Here is a 27455-nt window from a genome sequence, read left to right on the forward strand (position 1 = left end):
GCTCCAATTTTGGTGTGGGCTCGTCGTGATGGTGCCCTACTCTCTCGTCATATCGAAGAGAAATCGATCGGTACAATTTTAATTGCCAACGTTACTGTTGCTGAAGCTGGTGAATACGAATGCCAGGCCAGTAATATTATTGGTGAAACAAGGAAATCCACTTCGATTATTGTTCAACATCCAAATTTGAATGTTACCATTTTGCCAAATACACCAGAAATAACATTGATTGAAGGCGAAAAATTGGAGTTGCTTTGTATGGCTAATGGTGAGGAACCGTCGATTGTACAATGGTTTGGGCCTAGAGTACGTGGAAATCAAGTGGCTCTACCAAATGCACGGAATTCAACTACAGAAAACTATGCAATCATCCAAAAATACCGTGTGAGCCGACGCCACGAAGGAATCTACCTTTGCCGAGCCAGCAATGCAGATGGACAAAATCAAAAACAAATTAGAGTTTTGATTCAACAAAGAACAGACAGTTTAAAAACCAGAGAGAAAAGATCATTTTAGATTAAGGTTGATAATTTGGAAAATGTTTATTAAACATTGAATAAAGTGAATTGAATTGAATTGTTGAAGAATTTTTTTTTCATAGAAAAATGTTGAAAATGTGAGCCAATGTAAGCTCAAATGGAAGAATAAAAGTAATCGAGATTTTTACACGTAAATTACTTTCTCGATTACTTTCTCTATTACAAATTACTTTAGAGTGATTTGCCCCTCGATTACACTGCAGTATATATTCACACATAATATTGTGTTGGACGCCAATTGAATATATATTCTATATTTTTATGCATTTTTCCGCGGAACTGACAAGTGATAACGAAATTGTGTGTTCTGGTATATTCTAATACTCAACCTGCTCTGCAACTTTGACATCTCTTATCACAATCCAGTTTTCGTAAAAATACAATACGGGCACTTTACGGTACGCCCCGATACACGAAGGAAGCACATGTGTGCTCATGATCTCACACGTACATGTATATCAATATGTGAATACTCACATTGCATAGCAAAAGGTTCAATCATTCTACAGAACCCAAACTCCGGTTAATTTTTACATTGCTTAGTACTTTAATTTAAAAGATTGGTTTTATGCTTTTCCGTGAAAAAAAAAACGTATGAAGGTCATACGAAGAACTATTTGAATTCATGTTGATTTGAGTTAGAATGCACTCAAACATGGAGTGAAACCATAAAAATGGTATCGAATATGAAATCAGAATATTAGTATGAACAATAAAGCCAATATTTAAACCGATTGAAATTTAATAAAATGTCGTGACTCTCAAGGTTTCATTCCCTGTTTCTGCAACCGTTCATTATTTTCAATTATTCATTTAATTATGATCTTGATAAAGGGTACCAATAAATGTGATTTGAATGTCATACTTTGTTGCCATCAATACAAATAAGTGTATTTTCGGAATTTGCCAGAGCATATATATTAAATCAACAAATACAACTTTTTTGCGATAAACATTGTTATACTTTGTTGCAACTTCATTTTTTATAACATATATTTTTTCCAATGATTAACAACAAGATAATAACCAAATTCGTATTGTATAGGAGATGGCTGACATAGCTAATTGTCGGTTGATTGTAGAAACTGACATTATCGATTCGAACCTATTCATTAGTGTAATGAGAAAAAAGTGTTACACCCATAAAGTTGAATTCACACGAAGTCACGAACGTAGAATATGTGAGTTATTTTATCAAATTGTATAAAAACAGTTAATTGCTTGCCTTTGTTGTGTATTGATCGAAGTTCCTATAAAAGCTTTAAAAATTCTGCTACTTTCCAAACTCAAATCAGTTTGCTATTATTCCTCATCGACCGCAAAAAGGCTTTCATCGATTCCAAAATGAATAAGTATACAATTTTACTAGCTTTACTGTTGGTGCAGCTGGTGGTAAGTGAACTATATATTATTTTAAATCAATTCTCCACTTGAAATTAGTTTTTTTTTTTCATTTGGATTCATCTTTAAAAAATCACAAAAAAATTCGAACGGTTTTATCATTTGACATGTATTCAATTGTTTTTTCTTTTAATTTCCAGGCCTTTGGATATGCCGCTTCGACTACAAATGGAAATGAGGGTGGATCCGCACAATGCATGTGTGCCACAACCCAAGGTATGAAACAACCCTAGATTCCCAACAAGTGTTTTTTTTTGGAGAAACATAAAGTCTTGCAATTTCTTTTGCAATAATTTTTATGCAGGATTACTCTGCATAATGTCTGCATTTATACGGCTGCTATAGAATTATACAAATTTTACGTCAAAAGTGAGTGGTGGTTGCAGAGCCCTTGCACTCTCTTTGCAAGTCATATATAATGTCTTGAAGTTGTACAAAAATGTAATTCCCAGTTACTGTGCTCTGCATACAGCTTGAATTCCACATGATGCAGTTTCGACGTTCTAAAATATTAGTTGGCATTTCTTCTGTTATTATTTTTCCACACGACCATGTCGTGGAAGAAAAGTATTTTGAAATTGGTTTTGCCACAAGAAAAATAATATTTATTTCATTTTCGAGTGCTTTGTAGGTGTAACTGCGCAACTGGCGATTTAATACAGCTGGCGCCATCTGGAATTTCTGTGTACAGTGTACCGAAGTTCGGTAACCGAACTACATAGAATGTGTGTGATTTGTTGTTGTAAAGAATAAAAACGGGGCGAAGTGAACGTCAAACATGACCACAGAGTGTGCCTGTTGCGCAGCTTCGGTTGTAGGTTAGAAGGGTAGAATGTATAATATCACCATAAAAATGAGCTTGTATGAGAAATTGAATGCTATCTAGATGATATGCGCACTTATTAAAGTGCAACTCAAAAAAAGTGCAACGTAATACGGAACGAAGGTGCATCTAACAACAAAATTTAGTTTCGATCTGTAGTCCAAATATTCTGAGTTACACTTCGATATATGAGCTGATGATGCGTTGTTTTTATTTTATATCCTAATCAATTATTATTTCGAAACGCCGTAAATGTTGCAATTTTATTTAATATCATCAAAAACTGTTTATACCAACCATTATTCGATGAAAAAAAATTTAAAAAAATCATTTTCCCTTGAATAATTTATTAATTATTATCATATAATTGTTTTTCAAGATCCTGATGGAGATGATACTGACGCTACTCAAGCGCCAACTAACGCTGACCTGGATAATGCCGCGAAAAGGAATTCTGGGAATTCTGGGAAGTAATTGCGATCACAATGGCCCCTTTGTTTTTCTCTACACAGCTATTTTTTTTTCTCCCCGAAATGTTTGCACATTGCACTTTGCACAGTAACAAAATATTTTCCATTGTAAACACTTCACTTTAATAAAACAACAAGCAATAATTATGAATTTGTTTTTTATTATTTGAAAATGAAAGTTTTTTTTTCGAAAAAAAACAAACCTAGGAATGAAATCGCAATAAAAACGAAACTAAAAGTATGAAAAACTTAGAAATCTCTATCGGTGAAATAGTGATGGCGATTTCCTTGTTTTCATGAGTGACAACATTGAGAGCATAGGAAACCATGCAATTGCTCTGGAAGCTATGTGTTATGAATCATCATTGCGAAATTGATACATTGTTATACCAACCATTTTAATTTTCCCCAAAAACACTTTTGAAGACAATCAATTTCACAAAACATCAGATTATCATTGATCACAAAATCATTCCACGCGCGAATCAATCATTTCCAATTGATTAGTTGAAAATGTTTATTCAATTCAATTAGATGTTAGAGACCTTCAGTCGACCGTATGAATTATTTATGAAGAAGTAGACACGTGTAGCAAACTAACTAATCAAATAGAAGTAAAAAGTCGAAGTAATATTGGATAGAAATGCATTTCGTTAATTGCATCACATTTACTGCGCCATTTCCCTGGGTTAGCTTCGAACAATTGGACACTTTTTTAAAGGAATAAGCCAATCATGGTTCAAAATATTATTCAGACGATTCAAATATTTTTCGTTGAATTTTGTGACAACAGTAATATTCATGGCTTTCGATACTTCAGTGAACGAAGGCTGCATTGGAGTGAAAGGTTATGTTTAAATTAAATTAATTCCCAATTTCGATGCTAAACGTATGAATTCAACTCAGGTTGTGGTGGTTGATTTCCCTTGGTTTGTCACTTTGGCTATGCAGTTCGATGATCCGGGGTACTTGGATGGATTGGAATGAAAATCCGGTTACAGTCGATTATAGCAAAAAGGTACACATTTCCACTATCCCATTTCCAACAGTAACCATTTGTCCGGATATTAAGAGCTTGAAGCATAAGCTCGACATATCGTCGAAATTCAATGCCGAGAAAAAATTGATCGCAAACTTATCTGACGTTGAGTATGGAGTTTTAAACTAGAGATTCTGATTCTTTTTCAACAGATTGTCTTGCAAATTCTTTCAGATCTGAACAGTTTCATGCATTGGCTCACATTTGCCCAGTGCTGCCATCGCATGTTGAGTTTCGGGAAAATTATACAACCGAATCAATTTACAAAACAATCGAAGACTTGGCACCCGATCTGAAGAACATAATTCAATCATGTTCATGGCAACAGCAGCGAATTAATTGTTCTGAATTCATATCTCCAATCTTAACTACATATGGCCTTTGTTTCACATTCAACGCTCTACACCCGCATGAGCTGTACAAAGATGAGTGAGTGTAACAATTGCAACATGTTAAAGGGAAAATTAAGGCACTATTCCCAAGGCTCACGATTGCAATCGTGCATAACCTTCCCTATATGTATATTTTGTATGTTAAAGGTCGTGCACGATTGCAATCGTGAGCGATCGTGAGCCTTGGAAATAGTGCCTTTAAGCAGAATGAATTGTAAAAAAAATGTGTCGTTTTCAGAGTGCTTTCGAGCGTAGTGGCGTCAGGCAGCAACCATCGAAACAGGTCTTTTTGGAGCTTGGAAAATGGATATGACGATAAATATATCCGAAAAGAATACCCGATGCGGTTGTTTAGTTCGGGTCGTGAAAATGGCCTTGTTTTGAGTCTTTCAACACGCAAAAGCGATTATGATTTTATGTGCACGGCATATTTACAAGGATTCATACTTTTGCTAAGTACACCAGGTGATACGTTACACAAAGCCAATTTTATGTATATCCAATCTTCAGACGATACACTCTATGCATTAAAGCCCATAGTGGTATCTTCTCCCAAGCGACTAAGCAAATATCAACCAGAAAAACGCGATTGCTTTTTCACCTTCGAACGTCAATTACGCTTCTTCAAAACTTATACACAGAATAATTGCAGAGATGAATGTATTGCTAACAATACAATGAGAGAATGTGGGTGTGTGAAGTTTTCCATGCCAAGTAATATGAACATGTATGTTGAATCTTTGAAGCGAGAGAAATTTATAATTTTACGTTAACAGGGGATAATAGTACTAAGATTTGTGGTGCGGCAAAGGTTAATTGTTATGTAGCGGCTAAAAGAAAATACTCAACTCATTATGGAGTACCATCGCGTTGCAACTGCTTGAAAGCATGTATGTCTATTGATTATATTGGGAGAGTGGATCAAACTATGACAGCTATTAATCGAAATCGATCGAATGATCTGAGGTAAAAAGGAAAGAATTTTTTTCACTTTCTCAAACGTGTCATGCTGCACAGTTTGCCACTTTATCGATATATTCTTCTTGTTGTAAAATTTTCGGTTAGTCAAACAAGATTGATCATTTTCTTCGTGGAAGATAACATTTCAACGAAAATTGGCGTAGAATCGTACACGGTTGGCGATTTTTTGTCAATTTGTGGCGGTTTACTTGGACTTTTCTTGGGTGTTTCGGCATTAAGTATTATTGAACTAATTTATTACGCCACTCTTCGTCCATTGTGGACCATTCGTTATTCGAGATCTGAAAAAATCCAAGAGCAATCAGAACTGGAGTCCAATCATGATTTACTTGAAACCAATTATGGTCAAAGAGATCAAAATAGTGAAGATCGAGAGGTTTGTCACCAAAATATGAAAATTTATCCATCAATTTGCGTAAAAGTGTGTATTTTTTTTCATCAAATAGGTGGAATTCATTACTCGTATTGCTCGGAAATTGCGGGAATTTGGTGACGACAGTAACATCCATGGCGTTCGATACTTCAGCGAGAGAAGGCTACATTGGAGCGAAAGGTGTTTTTTTGTTTCATTTTCTAGTCCGTTTTCTTTGATTTCATAAATCTTTTTCTCCATATGCAATAATAACATCGAAAGGCTCTGGTGGTTTGTTTTCGTTGGTGTATCGCTGTGTTTGTGTGGTTTAATGATTCGGGATGCTTGGATTCAAGAGCTAGAAGATCCAGTTAAAACGGAGTTGGCAAAGAAAACTACTATGGAAAACCTTCCGTTTCCAACAGTAACTGTTTGTCCTGAGATTAAGACGGTCAAAGAAAAATTGGACGTGAATCGGGCAGTGAAATCTTTAGCTAATTTATCTGCAATACAGTACGGAAGTTTGGGATTTTGAAGGTCACATCTATTCATTTGCTACAAAATTGGCGCTTACCTCTCGAATATTTGAAGGTTCACTGGTTAGCCGCTGACTAACAAATGAATAGATAAAAGATTTTGATCAATGATCAATTTACTCATGTGGATTTTTTGTTCCATTTGGAATATTTACCTTGTACACACATTCAGTATCACTCGACTTAACACCTTGGCTCACATATGCCCACTTTTGCCGCACGTAATTGAGTACACGGATATGTATACGACTGATGGAATTTACGATACAATTCAAGACATTGCACGTAACATGTTTCAATCAATGGATATGTGTGTATGGCGAGAAGATTCGCAGCCGTGTTATAAGCTTTTTGTGCCTATTTTAACTGAAGAAGGACTATGTTTCACATTTAATTCTCTAAATTTCCATGAAATTTACACAGATAAGTAGGATATTACATTTTTTTTTAAAAATTTGTATGATGATGATCTAAAGAAATATTTTCAGAATGGCTCCAGGAATGATGACTGTGAACAAAAATAATCAAAATTTATCAGGATGGAGCATAGACACTGGATACGTAAACCAATCTGTTGAAAAGAATTACCCATTTCGAGCGGTTCGTTTGGGACGTATTGATAAATTGATTATGTTCCTTACATCTTATCCAAACGACAGAAACATAAACAATCAATGTACAGGAGTCGATCAAGGTTTTAAGTTAATTCTAACAACACCCGGTGAAACACTAAAAACATCACAGAACTACGTGCGACTTCCGATTTTAACAGAAAATCTGGTTGAGATCAATTCAAATGTGATCACCGCCTCAGAAGGAGTACGCGACTATGAGCCATACCAGCGAAAATGCTTTTATAGCTTTGATAATCCGTTGCGCTTCTTCAAAATCTATACGATGACCAATTGCGAGGAAGAATGTTTGGCGAACTTCACAAGAATCGAATGTGGATGCGTGAAATTTTCGATGCCAAGTATTGTTCTTTTCCATTTTCGATTTTAGTTTGTATTTGCATTGCAGTTTTGGTCAATGAAAACACTTTTATTTTGCAGGAGATAAAAACACAAAAATCTGCGGTGGGGCAATGGTGAAGTGCTACAAATTGGCAAAAACGAAACTTTCTACCAGTAGCAACGGTAAAGCATTCTATGACAAATGCAACTGTTTGCCATCGTGTGCCTATGTGGGATACGATTCAACTAATTATAGAAGCACTATCGATTCGTCAGCAGAGAATCAGTTTAGCTCATCGCATAGAGAGTAAGGACTCTTTACTAAGTAGATGTAACCACGAAGTATGCGTTTATAAATTATATCATTTTCACCATTTCCAGGCATCAGTTGACAATTGCTGTGGTTTATTTTAAAAATCGCGATGTGAAAAATATCAATAGGAGGGAAGTGTACACTTTTACCACTGATTTTCTGGCCGTATGTGGTGGATTACTTGGCCTGTTCTTAGGTGTTTCTGTGCTCAGCATCTTTGAACTCATTTATTACTTCACTTTGCGCTTATTTTGGTCCATCCGTCGTACAAGGGCCGGAAATGTAGTGGTTCCAACCAATCGCGAATAGACATCGCTATTCGATGGCTAGTTCAACAACTGTGATTATAAAATTGGTATTGATTTTTAAGCTAAAAATGTTTGAACACAATGCACCATATAATATATTTTCCATTAAATTTGATTAAAAATGCTGGGTTTGTTCATATTTTCATCGAATTTATTTGAAGAAAAAAAATATCAATTAAAACTATAAATTGAAAAAAAAAATTGCGATCAACTTGAGAGGAGTCCAGTCATTACCATCCCAAAGAATGCACCAATTATAGCACCTGGAGGACCAGCGATCGCACCACCAAATGCAGCAGCAGCCATTGTTATACCGCCCGTTTTCACGGTGTTTTTCAAAGTATATTCAGATCTCTTGTAGTCATTGCGTAATTTCAAATGGGATTTGAGTTCAAACAACTTCATCTTGAGTTGTGTACGATGGCCAAAAGAAATATCATTATCGCCCATTTTTCTCGAATCATACTACATATTTGTTTAAATGAAATCAAATGAGATTCGTTTGAAAATATTTTGAATATTTCAAATGATTAAACACTCTTGAAAGTTGAATGTACCTCTTTCAGAGCAGCTTGTTGCGTACTGTTCCATAAGTTCTGTAATTTATTGCCACTAAGATATGGATGAGCGTTATCAACTTGTGAGTATGTGGATGATCGATGGCTTTTTTCAATCTGCTTGACTAAATCTGCGTTGTGTACACTGGCCATGGCCTGAAAATAAACGATCAATAAATATGTTTACTTTTCTCACGAAAGAAAAACAGACCCTTTTAAATACATACAATGAAATTATTCCGTTTCACTTCGTTCTCTTGGGCGAATGACTTGTATTTTCTTTCAATCTCCTTTACGGTTTTATTCTGGAAAGTTGACGTCACTTCGGCAGCGATACCATGCGATCGTAGCTGTTTAAAAAAAAGTAGTTAAAAATAGCTTCAGATTTGGTTGAACTGTCTCAAATCTCTTAGGTTCAAGCTACAACATGCGATTAATCATTTCAAACCTGTTTTATTGCCTCTTTTTTCGACTGTTGATGCATATCCATGAGAGAACTGTTTGTAGTGTAAACTTTAACCTTGTTTAGTATTCTGCGCATTAAATTGGTATAAAACTTCACTGAATTCTCGTACGACGTAAACATAATCCTAATTGAAACTTGGAAATCATCCATATTCTGTTGAAGCTCTACGGATAAACTACTTGCAATATCACTGTTGCCCATCATCTTTGCATGAAACTATAGAAAAAATCAGAGAATTAATCGTTAAATGCAGCTTTTTTAAATGCAACAACGATACTTGCAAAACACCCTCCAACGCTAGGCACCAGATCGCATTTGATCAATTCAGCGTTGACCAAAAACTAAAGGCCACTCACCTCATTTAGAGCACTTTCTTTTGCTCTTTCTAATAATCGCTTCAAACTTTCAGCGGATATTGATTCCATTCGTTCGATTTCTTTGAGTATTTTCTTTTCAAAATCCGTCTGTATTTCAATGACCAATTTTTCATTATGCAAATTGGCTTTATCCTTTGGGAGAAAATAATGAAAAAATTTATTTTCTATTCATTCTAAAATGTTGGATTCAATCTTTTGAGCAGCATCAAATTGGTCGATAGCTTACAATGAATGCTTTTCGTTTGTCGTCATTTTCTCGATGGAAATCCAAAAACCGTTCCTCCGTAGTATTCTCAATGCGACGTACTAAAGATGACGTAAGATCATCGTCATCAAGTTTACGTTCTTGCAAAAACTGTTTGCAAATGATAATGATTGCATAAAGAATGTTAAGTTGATATTACTTTCGTGTATGGGGATTTTTCACTACGAAGCCCACTTATAAAATCCACTTAGCATGCATTTTAATTCAATATTTGGTAATTACCTGTGATATCGACTCATTTTTGGCCGTTTCATGTTTTTTGAATAATTCCATTTCACTAAAGTATGGGTCAATGTCACGAAGTGCCTTCTCCATTGACTTGGCATACAAATCTAATGATTTTCTATACTCATTGTGTGATTCCAAACGAGATTCAAGTTCGAGCATCTTCACTTCGAGTTGTGCGCGATAGCTAGAAGAAAGATCGCTATCGCCCATCTTCCACGAATCAAACTAGACAGAAGGGAATCATTCATTAAAAAAAAAAAAATTGGAAGATAAAACTCTGTTGAAAGTATGTACTTCATCTAGGGCAGCTTGTTTTGTACCATTCCATAAATTCCACAATTCAGTGCGATTTAAATATGATTCAGCGGTATCAATTTGTGTGTATGCGGATGAACTTCGGACTTTTTCGATCTGCTCGACTAAGTCTGTATTGTAAGCCCTGGCCTTTGACTATAATAAATGAGTATTCCATTACTTTAGTGTATCTATCAGAAGGAAAGCAGAGCTGTTGAAATACATACAATGAAATTATTACGTTTCCTTTCGTTCTCTTGGGCAAATGAGGTGTATTTTCTTTCAATTTCATTCAAGGTTTTATGCTCGAAGGTTGACGTCACTTCAGCAGGGATACCATGCGATCGTAGCTGAAACTATTTAAAATAAAATCCTTAATAACTCGTTTTGTTAATAAAATAAGATAAGAAGAGCGTCTGAATTCGTTGATGTGTCTATATTCCTTGTGATTTGAGCAAAAACATGCGATTTATCATTTCAAACCTGTTTAATCGCCTTTTTTTTTGAATTCTGATGCATATCTACGATAGAACTGTGTGTAGCGTACACGTCAACTTTGTTCAGCATTTTGTGCATTAGATTGGAATAAAAGTTTACAGAATCCTTGTGCGAATTTAGCATTGTCTCAGTTGAAGCTTGAAAAACATCCATATTCTGCTGGAGCCCTTGGGAGAATTTTCCTGTAATATTATTTTCGCCCATCTTCATTGCATTAAACTACAGAGAGATCATAGAATTTATTATTTTTGTTATGGTAGTTATCAAGCTATGGCTATGAAATTGTTGCTACTGCGTGCATAATGCAAAAATGACTATTGACCACCAGTATAGGTGACATTAGATGAATAAATTCCCATTTCATTAATAATTAATAATCAGCACTGACTGAAAGCCAATGGCCACCATACCTCAACTAAAGCACTTTCTTTTGATTTTTCCATAAATTGCTTTAAACTTTCAGCGGACATTGATTCCATTCGTTCGATTTCGTTGAGTATTTTCTTTTCGAAGTCCGTCTGTATTTCAATGACCAACTTTTCATTATGCAAATTGGCTTTGTCCTTTGGGAAAAAAATGCAGAAAAACTCAATTCCTTTACACTTGAAAATGTTGGATTGGATATTTTGGGCAGCATCAAATTGGTCCACAACTTACAATGAATGCTTTTCGTTTCTCGTTGTTTTCTAGCTGAAAATCCAAAAATCGTTCCTCTGCAGTGTTCTCAATGCGCAGGACGAAAGATGATATGAGGTCATCGCCACCAAGTTTACGTTTTTGCAAAAACTGTTTGTAAATGATAATGGATTGCATTAACGAATGTTAACCCTTTATCACATTTCGGTTCCTAAAGTAACCAGATACGCCAGACGCTATAGCTATGAAACCACTGAATATTTTTACATTCTTGTTTGGGAACAAATGTAGGGAATTGAACTAGCTTTCATTTGATACTTTACAGGCTACAATTGGCTGGCTGAATGGAAAGTTTTTTCTGTTCATGTACTGCTGTAAAAAAAATGCGAAATTATAGCAGAATTCCACATTTTTCCTCCTCTTATCTTGTGGGTTTGTTCATTCTTTTCAATTGTCAAATTGGGACTCGTAGGACCAAAACACATCAATTTAACTTTCTGCATCATTAGTTTTATGAAATTTAATTTTTTCAAGCTTTTATAGTGATTTGACACTTTTGACTCTTTTCCGATTTTCTCGACAATTACGCAATTTTTCAAAAATCTAAGTATGAGGTTTTTCTCTATTTATGGTGTCACAAAATATATGTCAAAATGATTCAAAAACAAAAAATTGTGCATCAAAGGGTTAAGTTGATATTGACTTTCGTGTATGGGGATTTTTCACTTTCAAGTCCACTAATAAAATCCACTTAGAATTACCTGTGATATTGATTCATTTTTGGCCGTTTCGTGTGTTTCTAATAATTCCGTTGTACTTAAGTACGGGTCAATGTCACGAAGAGCCGTTTGCATTGACTTGACATAAAAATCCATAACATTATTAAACAGTATCAAATTGCTCGCTTCGGCTGTGGCCTGTTTTGATAACAAATTCATGGAATGAATTAATAGCAAACATTCTTTTTTTTCAATTGATAGTACAGAGTACATACCGCAACAAACGTTTTCGCCTCCGGCAGTGTATTTCTATTGAATACGTTCAAATATGCTTGCATGAATTCGATCAAGTCACGAGCACGTACTTGTTCGCCGTTGATTCTCTTCAAAACTAGATTTTCGGGTGCAAAAATGGATGGCACCAATTCTTTCACGTATCTTATGAATTCAGGATTAATTCGCTTCAGATCGCCATTGAAGTTCTTCTTAAGCGCAACTGTATTTCCTGGATATGGCATTAAAAATGCGCCGATTTCATCGAAACTCGAATTGATTCGTTGCCTCAATTGCCGCATTCCAAGTGTTTGCTCTTCATTTTCGGACAAAATTCTATCAATTACTTCTTGTCCCCATCCGTAGTTATTTTCATCAGCAAATGGCCAGTCTCGAGCTAGGAATAATAGATACTGGAACGGTTTCTCGTTGGTTTGATCCAAAACCATTCGCCCATATTCAGTGAAGAGCTCCAGATGCTGTAGGTCATTTTCTTGGATATTCTGCATGACATTGTAACATTGAACGGAGGAGAGCATCATGCTCATTGCAAAAATCGTTGTACAGTCTTGCAAACTGAGTTGACTGTCAAAAATGCCTTGTGTATCCAACAGGATGATGGCTACTTTTTCGCCATTTTCAAAGTCATACGTGAAAATGTCGGACCACATCCAAATGCCAATTGTTTCCGGCTTTTGGCCACCTCGCCATTTGAATCCACTCAATTCACTACTATTTCCGTTCTCGCCGAGCCAATCTGATACATCGTGAGCCTTGTACTAGAAATGTAAGAAACAATATGTAAACATCTAAAAAAAACTATTGATATGATTTGCTTACCTGCGCGTAGAGATAACGTAGGAAAAAATTGCTTAAGAAGCTCTTGCCCTTTCGGAATGCACCGGCGATTGATACAACAGCCACATGGCGATCCCTTATGTCATCCGCTTCGAGAATCGATTTTAAATTATTCAATTCCAAATGGAATGTATGGTTGATTGGAGCTATTATTTGCACAGCCTTTGCTGAAGCAAAATCACCGATAGACACGTGGCAAAAAGTGCCAATGAAAAATAGCACAAAAATAGTAAATAAACTTATGTTCATTGTTGATGCTCACAAACACAATTATAATTTGACTACACACAAAAAAAAACTATGAATTATCGAGACAGAATGAGACACATTTTTATCTCATTTTCTTATACTTTTGGTTGATATCTAATAAATTGATAATTTTTAACAACAAAATAGAATTGAAGTTTAATATCCGTCGATATGATTGACAGCGTGCAAAAATGGACACAACTGACTATTGTAATCCCTTTTTGTCGCATTCATAACTCATGCAGTAGTTATTTGCATGCTTTCTGTTCGTTTATTCCTTCGTGTGATGTATGAGTGACTTACTTCTGTCTGCTTCATTTGTATTTGTGTTGCTCGATCTCTTTGTCTCTTTTTTTCTTCTCAATACTGCTGCACGCACATTGAATGAATGCAAAGTATTGGAAAGAGAGAAAGAGAGTAACACACATACAAATGAAGCACAGAGAAGTAAGTCACTCACACATCAAATGAATGAATAGACAAAGAGAAAGCATACAAATAATATGCTACCGCATGAGTTATGAATGCAACCGGAAGAGATCACAATAGCATTCAATGGGCACTGTGTCCATTTTTGCACACTGTCAATTGAACTGATGAATATCAAACATAAATTGTATTTCTTCATGTATCTCAATCTATCTCTGTTTTGTCTTGTTTCCGAAACATTCGTTTGTGTGTACTCATGTTGCTTCCACCTTCCATGAATTATTTTTTTCAACATTTTTATTCTATTTTTTTTCTCAATGGAGTGGTAGTCAACTTCGCAGCAGCCAGCGAACGTACTCAAATTACTAATACATTGAAAGCATTTCTAGAGTCTGTTCTCTCTGTGTATATTTATTATAGAATGGTTCAAAGTCATCTAAATAATCAATTTTTCCCTCAAAATTTTTGATAATAATAAAATGTTCCATTTTTTTCATTGAATTTATTTGAGACATTCTTTTTATTACAAAGCATCATTATTAGCATCATTATAGTATTTGAAAATTGAAAAGATTTCGATCATCTTCGATTGTAGAAATTTTATGAGAAGAGGCCAGCCAACGCCCCGATCAATCCACCAATTACAGCACCTGGAGGGCCTGCAATCATAGCACCCGCTGCAGCACCACCAGCGGTAAAACCACCGGTTTTAAGGGTCTTTTTCGTTTTATAGTTAGCCTCCTTGTAGTCATTGAGTTGCTCCAAATTGGATTTGAGTCCGTGCATCTTCATCTCGAGTTGTCTGCGATAGCCCGAAGAAATATCATCATCGCCCATCTTTTTTGAATCATACTAGACGGAAGAAAATTATTCATTATTTTCTCTTAGATTGAAGAAGAATAATTTATCTCTCTTGAAAGTACGTACTTCGTTTAGGGCAGCTTCTTGAGTTCTGTAACAAATGCCCAATACCTCGGAATCACTTAAATACGAATCAACGTTATTGACTTGTGCGTATGCAGATGACTTGTATTCTCTTCCGATCTGCTCGACTAAATCTGCGTTGTGAGCCCTGGCCCTTGACTATAATAAATGAGCATTGCATTACTTGAGTGTCTCTAACGAAAGAAAATTAGAGCTGTTGAAATACATACATTGAAATTATTACGTTTCCTTTCGTTCTCTTGGGCAAAAGAGGTGTATTTTCTTTCAATCTCATTCACGGTTTTATGCTCAAATGTTGACGTCACTTCAGCAGGGATACCAGGCGATCGTAGCTGAAAATATTCAGAATAAATAATTACACGTGTGTTGGTAATAAAGCAAGATGAGAAGAGCTTCTGAATTCGTTTATGTCTCTATAATCTCTGAGATTTGAGCAACAACATGCGATTGATCATTTCTTACCTGCTTAATAGCCTCGTTTTTCGAATTTTGATGCATTTCAGCGAGAGAACTTTGTGGTATATAAGAGTTATAATGATAAAGTTTGTTTAGCACGTTCTGCATTGAATTGGAATAGAAAATCACTGAGTCCTTGTATGACGTCAACATTGTCTCGATTGAAGCTTTGAAATCATCGGAATTGTGCTGCATCTCCTCGAAGAAACTACTTGTAATATACTCGTCGCCCATCTTCTTTGCATCAAACTACAGAAAAATCAGAGAATTTATCGTTAGATACAGGCTTGCAACCGTATGACACAAAAATCAAAAATTTATCACATTTCACTGCATATTGTGGCTAATGAAATATCTTTGATGATTTAATCTAGCAACACTATTTCTGTTTTGGGAAATAAATTCGCGATGTTGGATTTAATTTGGTCATTTAACTGACTACTTACCTCACTTAAAGCACTTTCTTCTGTTCTTTCCAATAATTGCTTCAAATTCTCAGCGGAAATTGATTCCATACGTTCGATTTCGTTGAGTATTTCCTTTTCAGAATCCGTTCGAATTTCAATGACCAATTTTCCATTATGCAAATTGGCTTTGTCCTTTGGAAGAAAATGAAAAAAACAGTTAATTTTCTTTTCGGTTCAAAATGTTGGATTGAATATTTTAAATTAGGGTTTAAAAACGCGTTATTTTTTTCAGTGTTTCTTAAAAACGTTTTTTTACAGAGCCGTTATATACCGCCCAAAAAACGTTTTTTTCGTTTTTTATCGTTATTTCTGCGGTATTTTGGACTGTCAAAAAAAACACTACAGAAAAATAACGTTTTTATAACACCGTTTGCGGTATTTGTCGAAACGTTTGTAAACCCTATTTTAAATACCATCAAATTGGTCGATAACTTACAATGAATGCTTTTCGTTTCTCGTTGTTTTCCAGCTGGAAATCCAAAAATCGTTCCTCTGTAGCATTTTCAATGCGATGTACGAAAGATGATATAAGGTCATCGCTACCAAGCTTACGTTTTCGCAAAAACTGTTTGTAAATGATAATGATTGCATTAAATAGTGATTTTCATCATATTTTTGTGTGAAGATGCTTCACTTTATAATCATTTCTCATGAGAATGAAATAAATTTAGTATTCATTACCTGTGATATCGATTCATTTTTGGCCGTTTCGTGTGTTTCTAATAATTCCGTTGCACTAAAGTACGAGTCAATGTCACGAAGAGCCGTTTGCATTGACTTGGCATACAAATCCATAACATTATTAAACAATATCAAATTGCTCGCTTCGGCTGTGGCCTATTTTGATAACAAATTCATGGAATAAATTAATTGCAAACATTCTTTTTTTCCAATTGATAGTACAGAGTACATACCGCAACAAACGTTTTTGCCTCAGGCAGTGTTTTTCCATTGAATACGTTCAAATATGCTTGCATGTAATCGATCAAGTCACGAGCACGTACTTGTTCGCCGTTGATTCTCTTAAAAACTAGATTTTCGGGTGCAAAAATTGATGGCACCAATTCTTTCACGTATTTTATGAATTCAGGGTCAATTTCTTTGAGATTGCCAGTGAATTTCTTTTTTAATGCAACTGTATTTCCGGGATATGGCAATAAAAATGCTCCAATTTCATCAAAACTTGAATTGATTCGTTGCCTCAATTGCCGCATTCCAAGTGTTTGCTCTTCATTTTCGGACAAAATTCTATCAATTACTTCTTGTCCCCATCCATAGTTATTTTCATCAGCAAATGGCCAATCTCGAACTAGGAATAATAGATACTGGAACGGTTTCTCGTTGGTTTGATCCAAAACCATTCGTCCATATTCAGTGAAGAGCTCCAGATGCTGTAGGTCATTTTCTTGGATATTTTGCATGACATTGTAACATTGAACGGAGGAGAGCATCATGCTCATTGCAAAAATCGTTGTACAGTCTTGCAAACTGAGTTGACTGTCAAAAATGCCTTGTGTATCCAACAAGATGATAGCCACTTTTTCGCCATTTTCAAAGTCATACGTAAAAATATCGGACCACATCCAAATGCCAATTGTTTCCGGCTTTTGGCCACCTCGCCATTTGAATCCACCCAATTCACTGCTATTTTCATTCTCGCCAAGCCAATCTGATACATCGTGTGCCTTGTACTAGGAACGCAACAAAAAAACTGATTAACACATTCCACACAAAAATCGTCAATGAGACTAATATACAGAGGATTTATTGAAAAATAAAAATACAAAATCCAGATTTAAATTTAAAGACAATCTTTCTCTGCTCCAGATTTATAACGCCTTTTTACTTTTCCGCAAACTTTGTTTGTATGGAAAAGTATTGGTTTTACTAGCCAAAATTTCATGACATCTCCTCTTTCGGACCACTATAACGTCACGCCAAACTTCAAAAAGCACATATCCTAGGGGCTTTCATGTATATTCCATCCAAGAAATATACACCATAGATGACAGTCATACGAAATATTCACAATACTGGCAAAATATGCACGATATTCAAGGAATATAAACGATATTCATGAAATATACACCTCATATTCACGATCGGTAACAAAGATTCGACATTGCCGTAAACACATATTTTTTACATGCTGTGTATATTCTGTGAATATGTTGAATATTTTTAGCACATATCTGTACACTAGGCAATGTAGATGGGAACAAATCCTATCAATCAAGACCTATCTGCCTCCAAAAACATGTTGTTTACTATGAAAAATGTGCAAAATAGCGATGTGCGTATGGCGTCGTCCGCGTTCGCGTCCGCGTTCGCGTTTTTTGTTAGCCGATTATCTCAAAAAGTTGACAAGATAATTGAGATCTGTAAAAGCCAAAAGTTTTGGCATGTCGAGACAAAGCTTCGGATTGATTTTGAGCCCATTCTGATTTACCAATTTCGTACCATAAGCCTCCGACTTAGGACCTGAAAAACCTTGAAAAATGACACTTTTGTACGGGAAGTACCCGAAAAAAGCATTTTTCAAGGTTTCGATCAAGGCAAACTGCCATTTTTTGCAAAAAATAATGGGAGTCTGTGAACAACCAAACACCTACTTGCCCATAAATTTGGTCCGAAATCCAGAGCCGTAGCCAGAATCGCATTTCTTGGCTGGCTCAACCAAATCTTGGGCTGGCGAGAAAAAATAGATATTTTTTTAAAAAAAATATAAGTAAAAAACCATAGTGTTGTTTCAGAGTTAAATTTTATTTATGTATTGAAACCACAATGATATCCAGTACTAATATTATCTGAAAGTTTTCATTCTGTTATATTTGTTTTGTTTTGTTTACTTGATCAGTTAATTATTTCGCTTTACTTTAACATTTTGTTCTGATATGGAGAATTGAAATCGATTTAAAACATTATACGTCGACTATCTTTACTGAATTTTTGCATAATTGCTTCATCGCTCACTTCGTTCAAAATCTGTTTATTGTAAGCTAAAAATGAAAGGTCGCATAAACGTTTGCTATTCATCGATGACCGTTTGACAATATCGACTCTCGATAGCGCGGAGAATGACGATTCGCAAATTGCAGTGCTACATGCAAATGTATAGATTAAACAATACAGTTTGTAAACATTTGGGAAAGCAGTTTTTACTGGTTCAAGCAAAGTCAATATTGTAGCTTCATCCTTTCCTTCAACACTCTTATTCTTCTCAACGAATGATTTTGCTATTTCCATTTCGGCTTCGCTTGGCATTTCAATACCAATTGATGAAAGCGGCTCGAGTGATTTTAGATTCATTTCATTTGATGTGCTTATTGCTTGCAAAATCGTATCGTTTTCGTTGAATCGACGCTCCATTTCTTTTATCAACACATTTATGACTTCAGCGTATACATTTTTTATTTGGTCGGGATTTCTTTGGCCTGTTGTTTCTGTTACTACATATTCCGATAACAATACTGATGGTCGTGTAGCTCGGTTTGTTCGAATCGGCGATAAATTATTTGCAGAAATAAACTCGTCAGTTTTTTTTTCGATTTCATGGAGACTTTCTTCACTTTGCAACTTTTTCAATTCGTCGATAGTAAAATTAATCAATGGTAATGCTGTTACATAGCTCATTTCACGTGACTGCAACATTTTATTTGCTGGTTCCAAAACATCCAATACCCTTTTCAAAAACAAGAGCATGAACAAAAAATCATATTGCTGAATTGCGTTTAATATTCCAATAGCGAGTGCCATATCTTCACCGTCAAATTTAAATTTTGTTCCCGATTTGATTTCATGCAATGCGTTGACAATCTCTGTGTAGTTGTTAAAAACAGCATCAATCGCACGCTTATGGCCTGACCATCGTGTCTGAATCACTTTAGAAATTTTGGTTCCTTCGTATACTTGTTTTACTTTCCATCGCGAAAAAAAATTATATATTATTTTGATTTGACCAAAAAACAATGACGGTTCGTGAATATCTTCGATTGCAGCAATCACAACCAGATGTAAACGATGATTCATGCAATGAACGTACGGAATGGTTCGTCCCAATTTTTGTTGAATGATCGTTTGAATTCCACCGTGTTCACCACTCATTACGCTGGCACCATCATAGCATTGGCAAAGTAGTTTTATGAGTTCCAACTTGAACTCTTTTAATTTCACCAAAATAAAATTTGCCATTGGATCGGCACAAAGACTGTCACTTTTCTCGAAAGATATTAAAGATTCCTTTGGTTTTGAATTAAGCACATATCGTGCTGCAATTGAAATTATTTCATTTTTGTTTTTGTCTTTAGTACCATCCACCAATAGAGTGAATCCATCTGCAGCATTCACTTCAGCAATGATTTGTTCGCGCACTATTTCAACCATTATTGCAATCAGCTCGTTTTGTATATCAGGTGATGTGTACATGGCGTTTTTCGGTATGACAGCTGAGCATTCTTTTAACTTTTCATCTGTTTGCATTGTGAATTCGAGTAGCTCTGTGAAGAGACCAATTTCTTTGTGCGTATCGACATCATAATTAGCTCGAAATGGCAGTTCATGTGATGCGAGAAATTTAACAATACGGATTAATGATTTCACATAATACTGTCGTTTTTCAATAACATCGTTCGATAAGAGACGCGAAATTTGAGTTGAATTTTGACTACGTGCCTCTTTTTCTCTCCATGACGCTAAATTTTCTTTATGCTGTGTAGATTCGTTGTGTTTATCAAAGCCTTTGCCCTTTTGAAGAGCCAATTTCCATGACTTGAAACCAGTTTTCATGAATACATCATCTTTTGTTGTGGATTTTCCAAATTGTCTGCAAGCAAAACAATAAACGGCATCGACTTGCCCAGAATATTCAATCCAATCGTATCTATCTGTCCATCGTGGCTGAAAACTTCGGTTGTCTTTGTCTTTTGGAAATTTTTTCGTTTGGAAAACTTGCTTTTTGTATTCTGCACCAATTTTTGAAATATCGGTTGGTTCCGGCTGTACCAGCTCGACCGTTTGCGGAATATTACGCACATTTGTTGAAGACGACGTCGCACTTTCAGTATTGTCATTTGAAACAGCAGCTAAAAACACAAATATTTCCCATTATTCACGATTTTTCGAGCGATTTTTATTTTCCAATTACTTACCATTTTGTGATGTGTTTTTCCCAAACAAATCGCTAATTCGCGCCTGCTTATTTTGTTTCATGTTGCTCAATTGAAAACCGAATCACGAATGAGAATTTGCATTTGAATTTGCAATTTCATACTTCAATTGAAGGCTCATATTTTCTTATTTAATAATAAATCTTTATCTCCTATCTTTTTTAATGTTTGAACGCGCCGTTGTTTTTGCCTTATTTTCGACAATGCATTAAACAAGTTTATTTCCATGAAGTGTGATTGCGTTGCAAATGTTTACAAAATATTTTTCGTTTATTGACTACTCATATTTTTATGTTCTGTATACATTGGCAACGATCACATTTCATGGAAATGAACTTGATTATTACACTGTCGAATAATCGAAAATTGGACAAAAACGGTAGCGCGTCCAAACACAAGAACAATTGTTTTTTGAAAAATGTTTCGCCAGAACCGTATGGGCTGGCGCAAAAGTCGCGTGGGCTGGCTGCGCCAGCCCACGACCCATACTGGCTACGGCCCTGGAAATCAACATTTCTTGAAATTTGTGAAATTTTGTTCGAAAATGACGCTTTTGTATGGAAAATGGTCGAAATAGTTATATTTTAAGGTCAAAAATGCTATGAAAAAAGGGTCCATTGAAATTTTGGTTAAACATTAAGCGGGAGGTAAACTAAATTGCTGCGGAGCGGAAAAGTTTGGATTACGTATGTAATTCGTTTTATTTAATGTTTGTTTTAAAATTAAGTTGTTAATTTGTATCAGAGACTGTACTATTGAAATATTGAACTAGAATAGAAACACCTTCAAAATGATTTGCTTACCTGCGCGTAAAGATAACGTAGGAAGAAATTAGACAAAAAGCTCTTTCCCTTTCGGAATGCACCGGCGATTGAAACTACAGCCACATGGCGATCCTTTATGTCATCCGCTTCGAGAATCGATTTTAAATTATTCAATTCCAAGTGGAATGTATGATTAACTGGAGTTATGATCTGTACAGCCGTTGCTGCAGCAAAATCACCACTAGACACTTGACAAAAAGTGCCAATGGAAAATAACACAAAACTAGTAATCAAAGTGATCTTCATCGTTGACGCTACCGTATTGAATTAAACTATGTCGACTGATACTGTTTTCATTTGCGCTCGCCTTATATGAATTGCTTCATCAAAAATGTTATCGCTAGACTTGGTTCAAAGAGCCAACATAACGTCGATAACAGACTAAATTTAAGTAAATTCAGCGAAAAATTCTTGTTATCAAATGTAAAAAACGCTAGAGTCAAACTAATCTGATGTGATTTTTTGGTTTTAATATGTCCACGATGTGTTAGAATATTTGTATCATTTGATGTGTGATGAATCTTATATTGTATTAAATGAACTAAATTGAAAGAATGAAATGGATTATTACTATTATTTATTTCGCCGTCTAATCACAGACTGAATATCGTCATACAATTTATAAATTATACTGGATTTTTCAGGAAGTCCTTAACATCTTTGTGCGCGTGATTTGTGTGTAGTGACTAACGTATTACACAACGTAAGTGTGTTTCTTATACACCAGCGAAAAAGCAGTAGCCTCTGTGTTATCGTATGCAACATCAGGCAATACCGGTCGAAAGTCACACACACATATCTATTGGTGAGACGTAAAAGAACGCAAGTTTGTCCAACTTCGTAGCCTTAAAGAGAAGTATGTTTGATGGCAACTAAAAATTATTAAAAGAGTGTATGTATTTTGAATGGTAGCGTTAGCGAAAAAAGAATGCATGTTCATGGTCAAGTAAATTTTGCAAAAAGAATGCATGTTGTTCTATCTATTCAGTTAATAATAAAGAGAAGCATGTTCTCATACATTTATATTGTCAAAAAAGAAAGTAATATGTTGGCTAAAATAGTGTAAATTATTAAATGTATTCCGACCGCCGTGAACAGGAACTCATAAACCTTAACACGCTCGGACATCTAATGTATTTGTTGTTGTACACTCAAACGGCGCGCGGTTATGAATGAAGTGGACAGGAGATGCGTGTTTCATCGAGCGCGCATGCGCACTCTGAGAGTACTGTGCGCCTGTTACTCCACTCGATTCATTCACTGCGACGGCACGACTGGTGTGTGAAAATAAATATGTTGGTCGTTCGCTTGTCCGACCGTGTTAAGGTTTATGAATTCCTGTTCACGGCGGTCGGAATAAATTTTTTTATTTACATTATTTTAGCCAACATACTTTCTTTTTTGGCAATATAAATGTATGAGAAGATGCTTCTCTTTATTATTAACTGAATAGATAGAACAACATGCATTCTTTTTGCAAAATTTACTTGACCATAAACATGCATTCTTTTTTCGCTAACGCTACCATTCAAATTACATACATTCTTTTAACCATTTTTAGTTGCCATCAAACATACTTCTCTTTTACTCAGACAAAATCGATCGAAAACATACTTTCCTTTTCAAATATTTAAAACTGAAAAAAAACATACGTTCTTTTACGTCTCACGAATAGATATGCAGTAGTGGGGACTTCGTCTGTTAAGAAACCCTGTTTATTTATTTTCGCTTAAACGGATCAGATTCATTTACATGCCCATTTTAATCGTCTACAGTTTATTTAATCTATTGTACAATAGTTGAGCACAAATAAATTTTTTCCTCAGCCATACCAATTAAATAGGCATGGAATTCAATGAACAGCATTTTGATTCGCCTGAAAAAGCAAATTTCCTTCAATCTTGCAATGAATTATATGTGCCTATGATTGATTGCAAAAGTGTGGAATATGTATTAAACAAGACCATTCAGCAACGAATTAAACAGAGGTCTCATTTGCTCTCAAAATATATTTCTTAATATCGCGGAGCTACTGCGAATAGCACGTTTCTTTTGCTGTTTGCAAATAGCGGCTACGCTGATGCGACGAACGAATGGAGAGAGATAAACCGAGAAAAGGAAACACACGAACCATATTGACGCATACATACAGCCACGTATAGCGTACACACGAACGGAGTCGAACGGTGGCTGTGTGCATGTGTCAATATGGTTTGAACGAAAGAGTGTAACACACAATAGCGCGCAGCCTCGTTTGTGTATTTCGTTTTCTCGGTTTATCTCTCTCCATTCCTTCGTCGCATCAGCGTAGCCGCTATTTGCAAACAGCAAAAGATATGTGCTATTCGCAGTAGCTCCGCGATATAACGAAATATATTTTGAGAGCAAATGAGACCTCTGGAATTAAACCGCACTCTCACCTCACTTTTTCTTCTGTCTAATAATTGCTTCAAATTGTCAGAGTTCATTGATTCGATGCTCTTGGTTCCGTTAAGTATTTTCATCTCAAAATCCGTGTGTGTTTCGTTTCAAATTTAATTCGCTCAATTCATACTTTCATTGAATTTATTTGAGACATTTTTTTACAAAGCATTATTATCTACTAGAATTTTAAAATTGAAGAGATTGTGATGATCTTGAATTATAGAAATTTTATATAAAGTATCCAGCCGCTCCTCCGACAATTCCGCCAATAAAAGCACCTGCAGGGCCTGCGATCACAGCACCAGCTGCTGCCCCACCCGCTGCACCAGCACCTGTTTTAATGGCCTTTTTCGCTTTATATTTGGATCTTTTGTCCGCATTGACTGCCTCCAAATAGGGTTTGAGTTTGGACATCTTTTCCTCGAGTTGCGCGCGATAGGCAGATGAAATATTACTATCGCCCATCTTTTTTGAATCATACTAAACGGAAGGAAGTTATTCATTATATTTTCATAGATACTATTAGTTTGAAGAAAAAATTAGAGTGAGTCGAATTTGAAAGCGTGCATTGACCAATGGAGCGGGCATGTTCTTGCACTGAAAATCATAAGCGAATTTTACACATTTTTTGTAAAACCGACATATTTTTTGACACTGAAGTCATACAAACCCGTGCAAAAACTCGCCACTGAAAGCTGTAAACTCTACGTATTAAAATCGTACCATCTGTCTACTATTTTGCGGTGTTCTTTGGAAAATTGGACAAAAGTGGCGATTTTAGGAATCTATCAGAGATGACTTTAGCGCACTCAAGTGCGCTACAGCGCACCCGAGTATTTTCGTTGTTTTTTCGTTCTACTTTAGCTTTTTGGCCAGGATTTTTTTAAAATAATATTTTGTGTAACATAACGAAGAAGAGCTTACATTTTCTGCCCCTGGTATTCGCATTGTGTGGTCATATGCACATAGTAATTACGCACATTGGCTCAATTTCGCAATATTACGCAATTTCTACTTTTGGGGATTTTTTCTTCATATTTTACTATTATAAATGTGGTTTTTCAAAAAATGTTCTTTGTTATGTACACAAAATATTGATACAAAGTTTTTTTTGACCAAAATGGTAAAGTATAACGAAGAAAAAAACAAGAAAAACAACACAAATACTCGGGTGCGCTAAAGTCATCTCTGGAATCTATCGGCCACAAAATGGCAATAACTTAGTTTGGAAGTGTTTTTTTAATCCTTATTTCACGAGTAATTCAAATAAAGTATCAGATGTTCATCAATAGTGTTAAAAAAAAATTGAAGAACTCTACCCAATATTGACATTTTTGGTGTTTGGCCCTTGGAAACAATTTTGTTGACCTTCAGATGATAAAAGTGCTAGAAGAAAATTTTCTTATGTCAACATGAGCTTTCAAATGCATCCGCTTCGTCGGTCAGTACATGCTTTGAAATTCGGCCCATCCTGATGGATATTTCAGAAGATAAAACTCCCTTGAAAGTACGTACCTCTTCTAGGGCAGCTTTTTGTGTTTTAAGAAAAATGTTCCATACGTCAGAGTCACTTAAATATGATTTCGCGTTATCGACTTGTGCGTATGCAGATGACCAGTGGCCGCTTTCGATTTCTTCGACTAAATCTGCGTTGTGGATCCTGGCCCTTGACTATAATAAATGAGCATTAAATTACTTCAGTGTCTCTATCGAAAGAAAAGCAGAGCTGTTGAAATACATACAATGAAATTATTACGTTTTACTTCGTTCTCTTGGAAAAATGAGGAGTAGTTTCTTTCAATCACATTTACGATTTTATGTTCAAAAGTTGACATCAATTCAGCAGGGATACCGTGCGATCGTAGCTGAAACTATTCAGAATAAATAATTATGTTTGTCCTGTTAACAAAACAAGATGAGAAGAGATTCTGAATTCGTTGAGGTCTCTATAATCTCAGGGATTTGAGCAAAAACATGGGATTGATCATTTCTTACCTGTTTAATAGCCTCGTTTTTCGAATTTTGATGCATTTCAGCGAGAAAACTATGTGTTGCGTATGATTGACTTTTGTTGAGCATGTTTTGCATTGGATTAGAATAAAAATTCACTGAGTCCTTGTATGACGTGAACATTGTCTCTATTGAAGCTTTGAAATCATCAAAATCGTGCTGCATCTTTTCAAAGAAACTACTTGTGATATCACTGTCGCCCAACTTCTTTGCATCAAACTACAGAAAAATGAGAGAGTTTATCGTTAGATACAGGCTTAACCATGGTCGTTGCAAAAGTATGACACAAACATCAATAATTTATCAAATTCGACTTCACATTGTGGCTAATGAGTTGCAGTCACTCGGCGGAGAATGCAAAAATGTCTTTTAACCGCTGAAATGATTTATTCCAGCAACTATTTCTCTTTTGGTAAATAAATTCGGCAGGCTAGATTTAATTTTTTCATTGCAATGTTGGACACTCACATCACTTAAAGCATTTTCCTGTGTTTTTTCTAATAGTTGCTTTAAATTCTCAGCGGAAATTGATTCCATTCGTTCAATTTCGTTGAGTATTTCCTTTTCAGAATCCGTTCGAATTTCAATGACCAATTTTCCATTATGCAAATTGGCTTTGTCCTTTGGAAGAAAATGAAAAAAAAAACAGTTAATTTTCTTTTCGGTTCATGTTGGATTGGAAATTTTAAATACCATCAAATTGGTCGATAACTTACAATGAATGCTTTTCGTTTCTCGTTGTTTTCCAGCTGGAAATCCAAAAATCGTTCTTCTGTAGTATTTTCAATGCGACGTACGAAAGATGATATGAGGTCATCGCTACCAAGTTTACGTTTACGCAAAAACTGTTTGCAAATGATAATGATTGCATTAATATTATATTTTTGTATGAAGATATTTCACTTCATAATCATTTCCAATGGGAATAAGATGAATGTGGCATGCAGTACCTGTGATATTGATTCATTTTTGGCCGTTTCGTGTGTTTCTAATAATTCCGTTGCACTAAAGTATGGGTCAATGTCACGAAGAGCCGTTTGCATTGACTCGAGATATGAATCCATAATGTCATTGAACAATATTAAATTGCTTGTTTCAGCTGTGGCCTGTTTTGATAACAAATCCACGGAATGAATTAATCGCAAACAAATTTTTCTTCAATTGATAGTACAGTGTACATACCGCAACAAACGTTTTCGCCTCAGGCA

At 35.5% G+C, this 27455-nt stretch overlaps 5 protein-coding genes and 1 long non-coding RNA gene across 6 annotated transcripts; 1 reads left to right on the top strand and 5 right to left on the bottom strand.

The window, feature by feature from the left end:
* The first annotated feature begins 1833 nt into the window (after positions 1-1833).
* On the top strand, positions 1834-3270 carry LOC129573820 (uncharacterized). Its single transcript, XR_008688637.1, has 3 exons — positions 1834-1931; positions 2081-2156; positions 3143-3270. It is a non-coding gene; the product is annotated as an uncharacterized LOC129573820 (long non-coding RNA).
* A 4966-nt stretch (positions 3271-8236) lies between these two features.
* On the bottom strand, positions 8237-12339 carry LOC129573815 (interaptin-like). The gene is made up of 13 exons (XM_055454920.1): positions 12190-12339; positions 11450-11578; positions 11203-11355; positions 10778-11011; positions 10522-10650; positions 10295-10450; positions 9995-10225; positions 9734-9862; positions 9487-9639; positions 9113-9346; positions 8892-9014; positions 8665-8820; positions 8237-8572 (listed from the first exon to the last, which is right to left on the bottom strand). The coding sequence occupies exons 1-13, from the start codon at positions 12301-12303 to the stop codon at positions 8315-8317; spliced, it is 2199 nt and encodes a 732-aa protein (XP_055310895.1). The 5' UTR covers positions 12304-12339; the 3' UTR covers positions 8237-8314.
* Positions 12340-12374: 35 nt separating this feature from the next.
* On the bottom strand, positions 12375-13753 carry LOC129573819 (atlastin-like). The gene is made up of 2 exons (XM_055454927.1): positions 13261-13753; positions 12375-13199 (listed from the first exon to the last, which is right to left on the bottom strand). The coding sequence occupies exons 1-2, from the start codon at positions 13525-13527 to the stop codon at positions 12375-12377; spliced, it is 1092 nt and encodes a 363-aa protein (XP_055310902.1). The 5' UTR covers positions 13528-13753.
* A 797-nt stretch (positions 13754-14550) lies between these two features.
* On the bottom strand, positions 14551-22113 carry LOC129573811 (atlastin-like). The gene is made up of 9 exons (XM_055454915.1): positions 21793-22113; positions 16739-17515; positions 16506-16661; positions 16261-16389; positions 15804-15956; positions 15364-15606; positions 15111-15233; positions 14884-15039; positions 14551-14808 (listed from the first exon to the last, which is right to left on the bottom strand). Exons 1-9 carry the CDS (start codon positions 22057-22059, stop codon positions 14557-14559), a joined length of 2256 nt encoding a protein of 751 aa, XP_055310890.1. The 5' UTR covers positions 22060-22113; the 3' UTR covers positions 14551-14556.
* LOC129573812 (zinc finger MYM-type protein 1-like) lies at positions 18569-21799 on the bottom strand. The gene is made up of 2 exons (XM_055454916.1): positions 20972-21799; positions 18569-20905 (listed from the first exon to the last, which is right to left on the bottom strand). Exons 1-2 carry the CDS (start codon positions 21030-21032, stop codon positions 18738-18740), a joined length of 2229 nt encoding a protein of 742 aa, XP_055310891.1. The 5' UTR covers positions 21033-21799; the 3' UTR covers positions 18569-18737.
* A 2247-nt stretch (positions 22114-24360) lies between the features above and the next one.
* Positions 24361-27449, bottom strand: LOC129573813 (uncharacterized). The gene is made up of 8 exons (XM_055454918.1): positions 27430-27449; positions 27198-27353; positions 26964-27092; positions 26716-26868; positions 26233-26466; positions 25980-26108; positions 25753-25908; positions 24361-24717 (listed from the first exon to the last, which is right to left on the bottom strand). The coding sequence occupies exons 2-8, from the start codon at positions 27309-27311 to the stop codon at positions 24466-24468; spliced, it is 1167 nt and encodes a 388-aa protein (XP_055310893.1). The 5' UTR covers positions 27312-27353; positions 27430-27449; the 3' UTR covers positions 24361-24465.
* Between the last annotated feature and the right edge of the window lie 6 nt (positions 27450-27455).

Source organism: Sitodiplosis mosellana, unplaced genomic scaffold (genome assembly GCF_009176505.1).
Source record: "Sitodiplosis mosellana isolate CC-2019 unplaced genomic scaffold, AAFC_SMos_1.0 Smas_scaffold_6113, whole genome shotgun sequence".
NCBI classification, from domain to species: Eukaryota; Metazoa; Arthropoda; class Insecta; order Diptera; family Cecidomyiidae; genus Sitodiplosis; species Sitodiplosis mosellana.

Excerpts from the sequence above, each read along its gene's own strand:
- LOC129573815 (XM_055454920.1), bottom strand. The coding sequence starts at position 12,303 with ATGGATTTTTATGTCAAGTCAATGCAAACGGCTCTTCGTGACATTGAC. Across the intron at positions 11,356-11,449 it reads AGAAACGAAAAGCATTCATT|GACAAAGCCAATTTGCATAA; the intron begins GTAAGTTGTGGA and ends TTTTTCCCAAAG. Across the intron at positions 9,640-9,733 it reads ACAAACGAAAAGCATTCATT|GATAAAGCCAATTTGCATAA; the intron begins GTAAGCTATCGA and ends TTTCTCCCAAAG.
- LOC129573819 (XM_055454927.1), bottom strand. The coding sequence starts at position 13,527 with ATGAACATAAGTTTATTTACTATTTTTGTGCTATTTTTCATTGGCACT. Across the intron at positions 13,200-13,260 it reads TACGTTATCTCTACGCGCAG|TACAAGGCTCACGATGTATC; the intron begins GTAAGCAAATCA and ends TTACATTTCTAG.
- LOC129573812 (XM_055454916.1), bottom strand. The coding sequence starts at position 21,032 with ATGAAACAAAATAAGCAGGCGCGAATTAGCGATTTGTTTGGGAAAAAC. Across the intron at positions 20,906-20,971 it reads GAAAAACACATCACAAAATG|CTGCTGTTTCAAATGACAAT; the intron begins GTAAGTAATTGG and ends TTGTGTTTTTAG.
- LOC129573811 (XM_055454915.1), bottom strand. The coding sequence starts at position 22,059 with ATGAAGATCACTTTGATTACTAGTTTTGTGTTATTTTCCATTGGCACT. Across the intron at positions 16,662-16,738 it reads AGGCAAAAACGTTTGTTGCG|GCCACAGCCGAAGCGAGCAA; the intron begins GTATGTACTCTG and ends TTATCAAAATAG. Across the intron at positions 15,234-15,363 it reads AAAACGAGGCTATTAAGCAG|CTACGATCGCCTGGTATCCC; the intron begins GTAAGAAATGAT and ends GAATATTTTCAG.
- LOC129573813 (XM_055454918.1), bottom strand. The coding sequence starts at position 27,311 with ATGGATTCATATCTCGAGTCAATGCAAACGGCTCTTCGTGACATTGAC. Across the intron at positions 26,109-26,232 it reads AAAACGAGGCTATTAAACAG|TTTCAGCTACGATCGCACGG; the intron begins GTAAGAAATGAT and ends TATTCTGAATAG. Across the intron at positions 25,909-25,979 it reads TAAAACGTAATAATTTCATT|TCAAGGGCCAGGATCCACAA; the intron begins GTATGTATTTCA and ends CATTTATTATAG.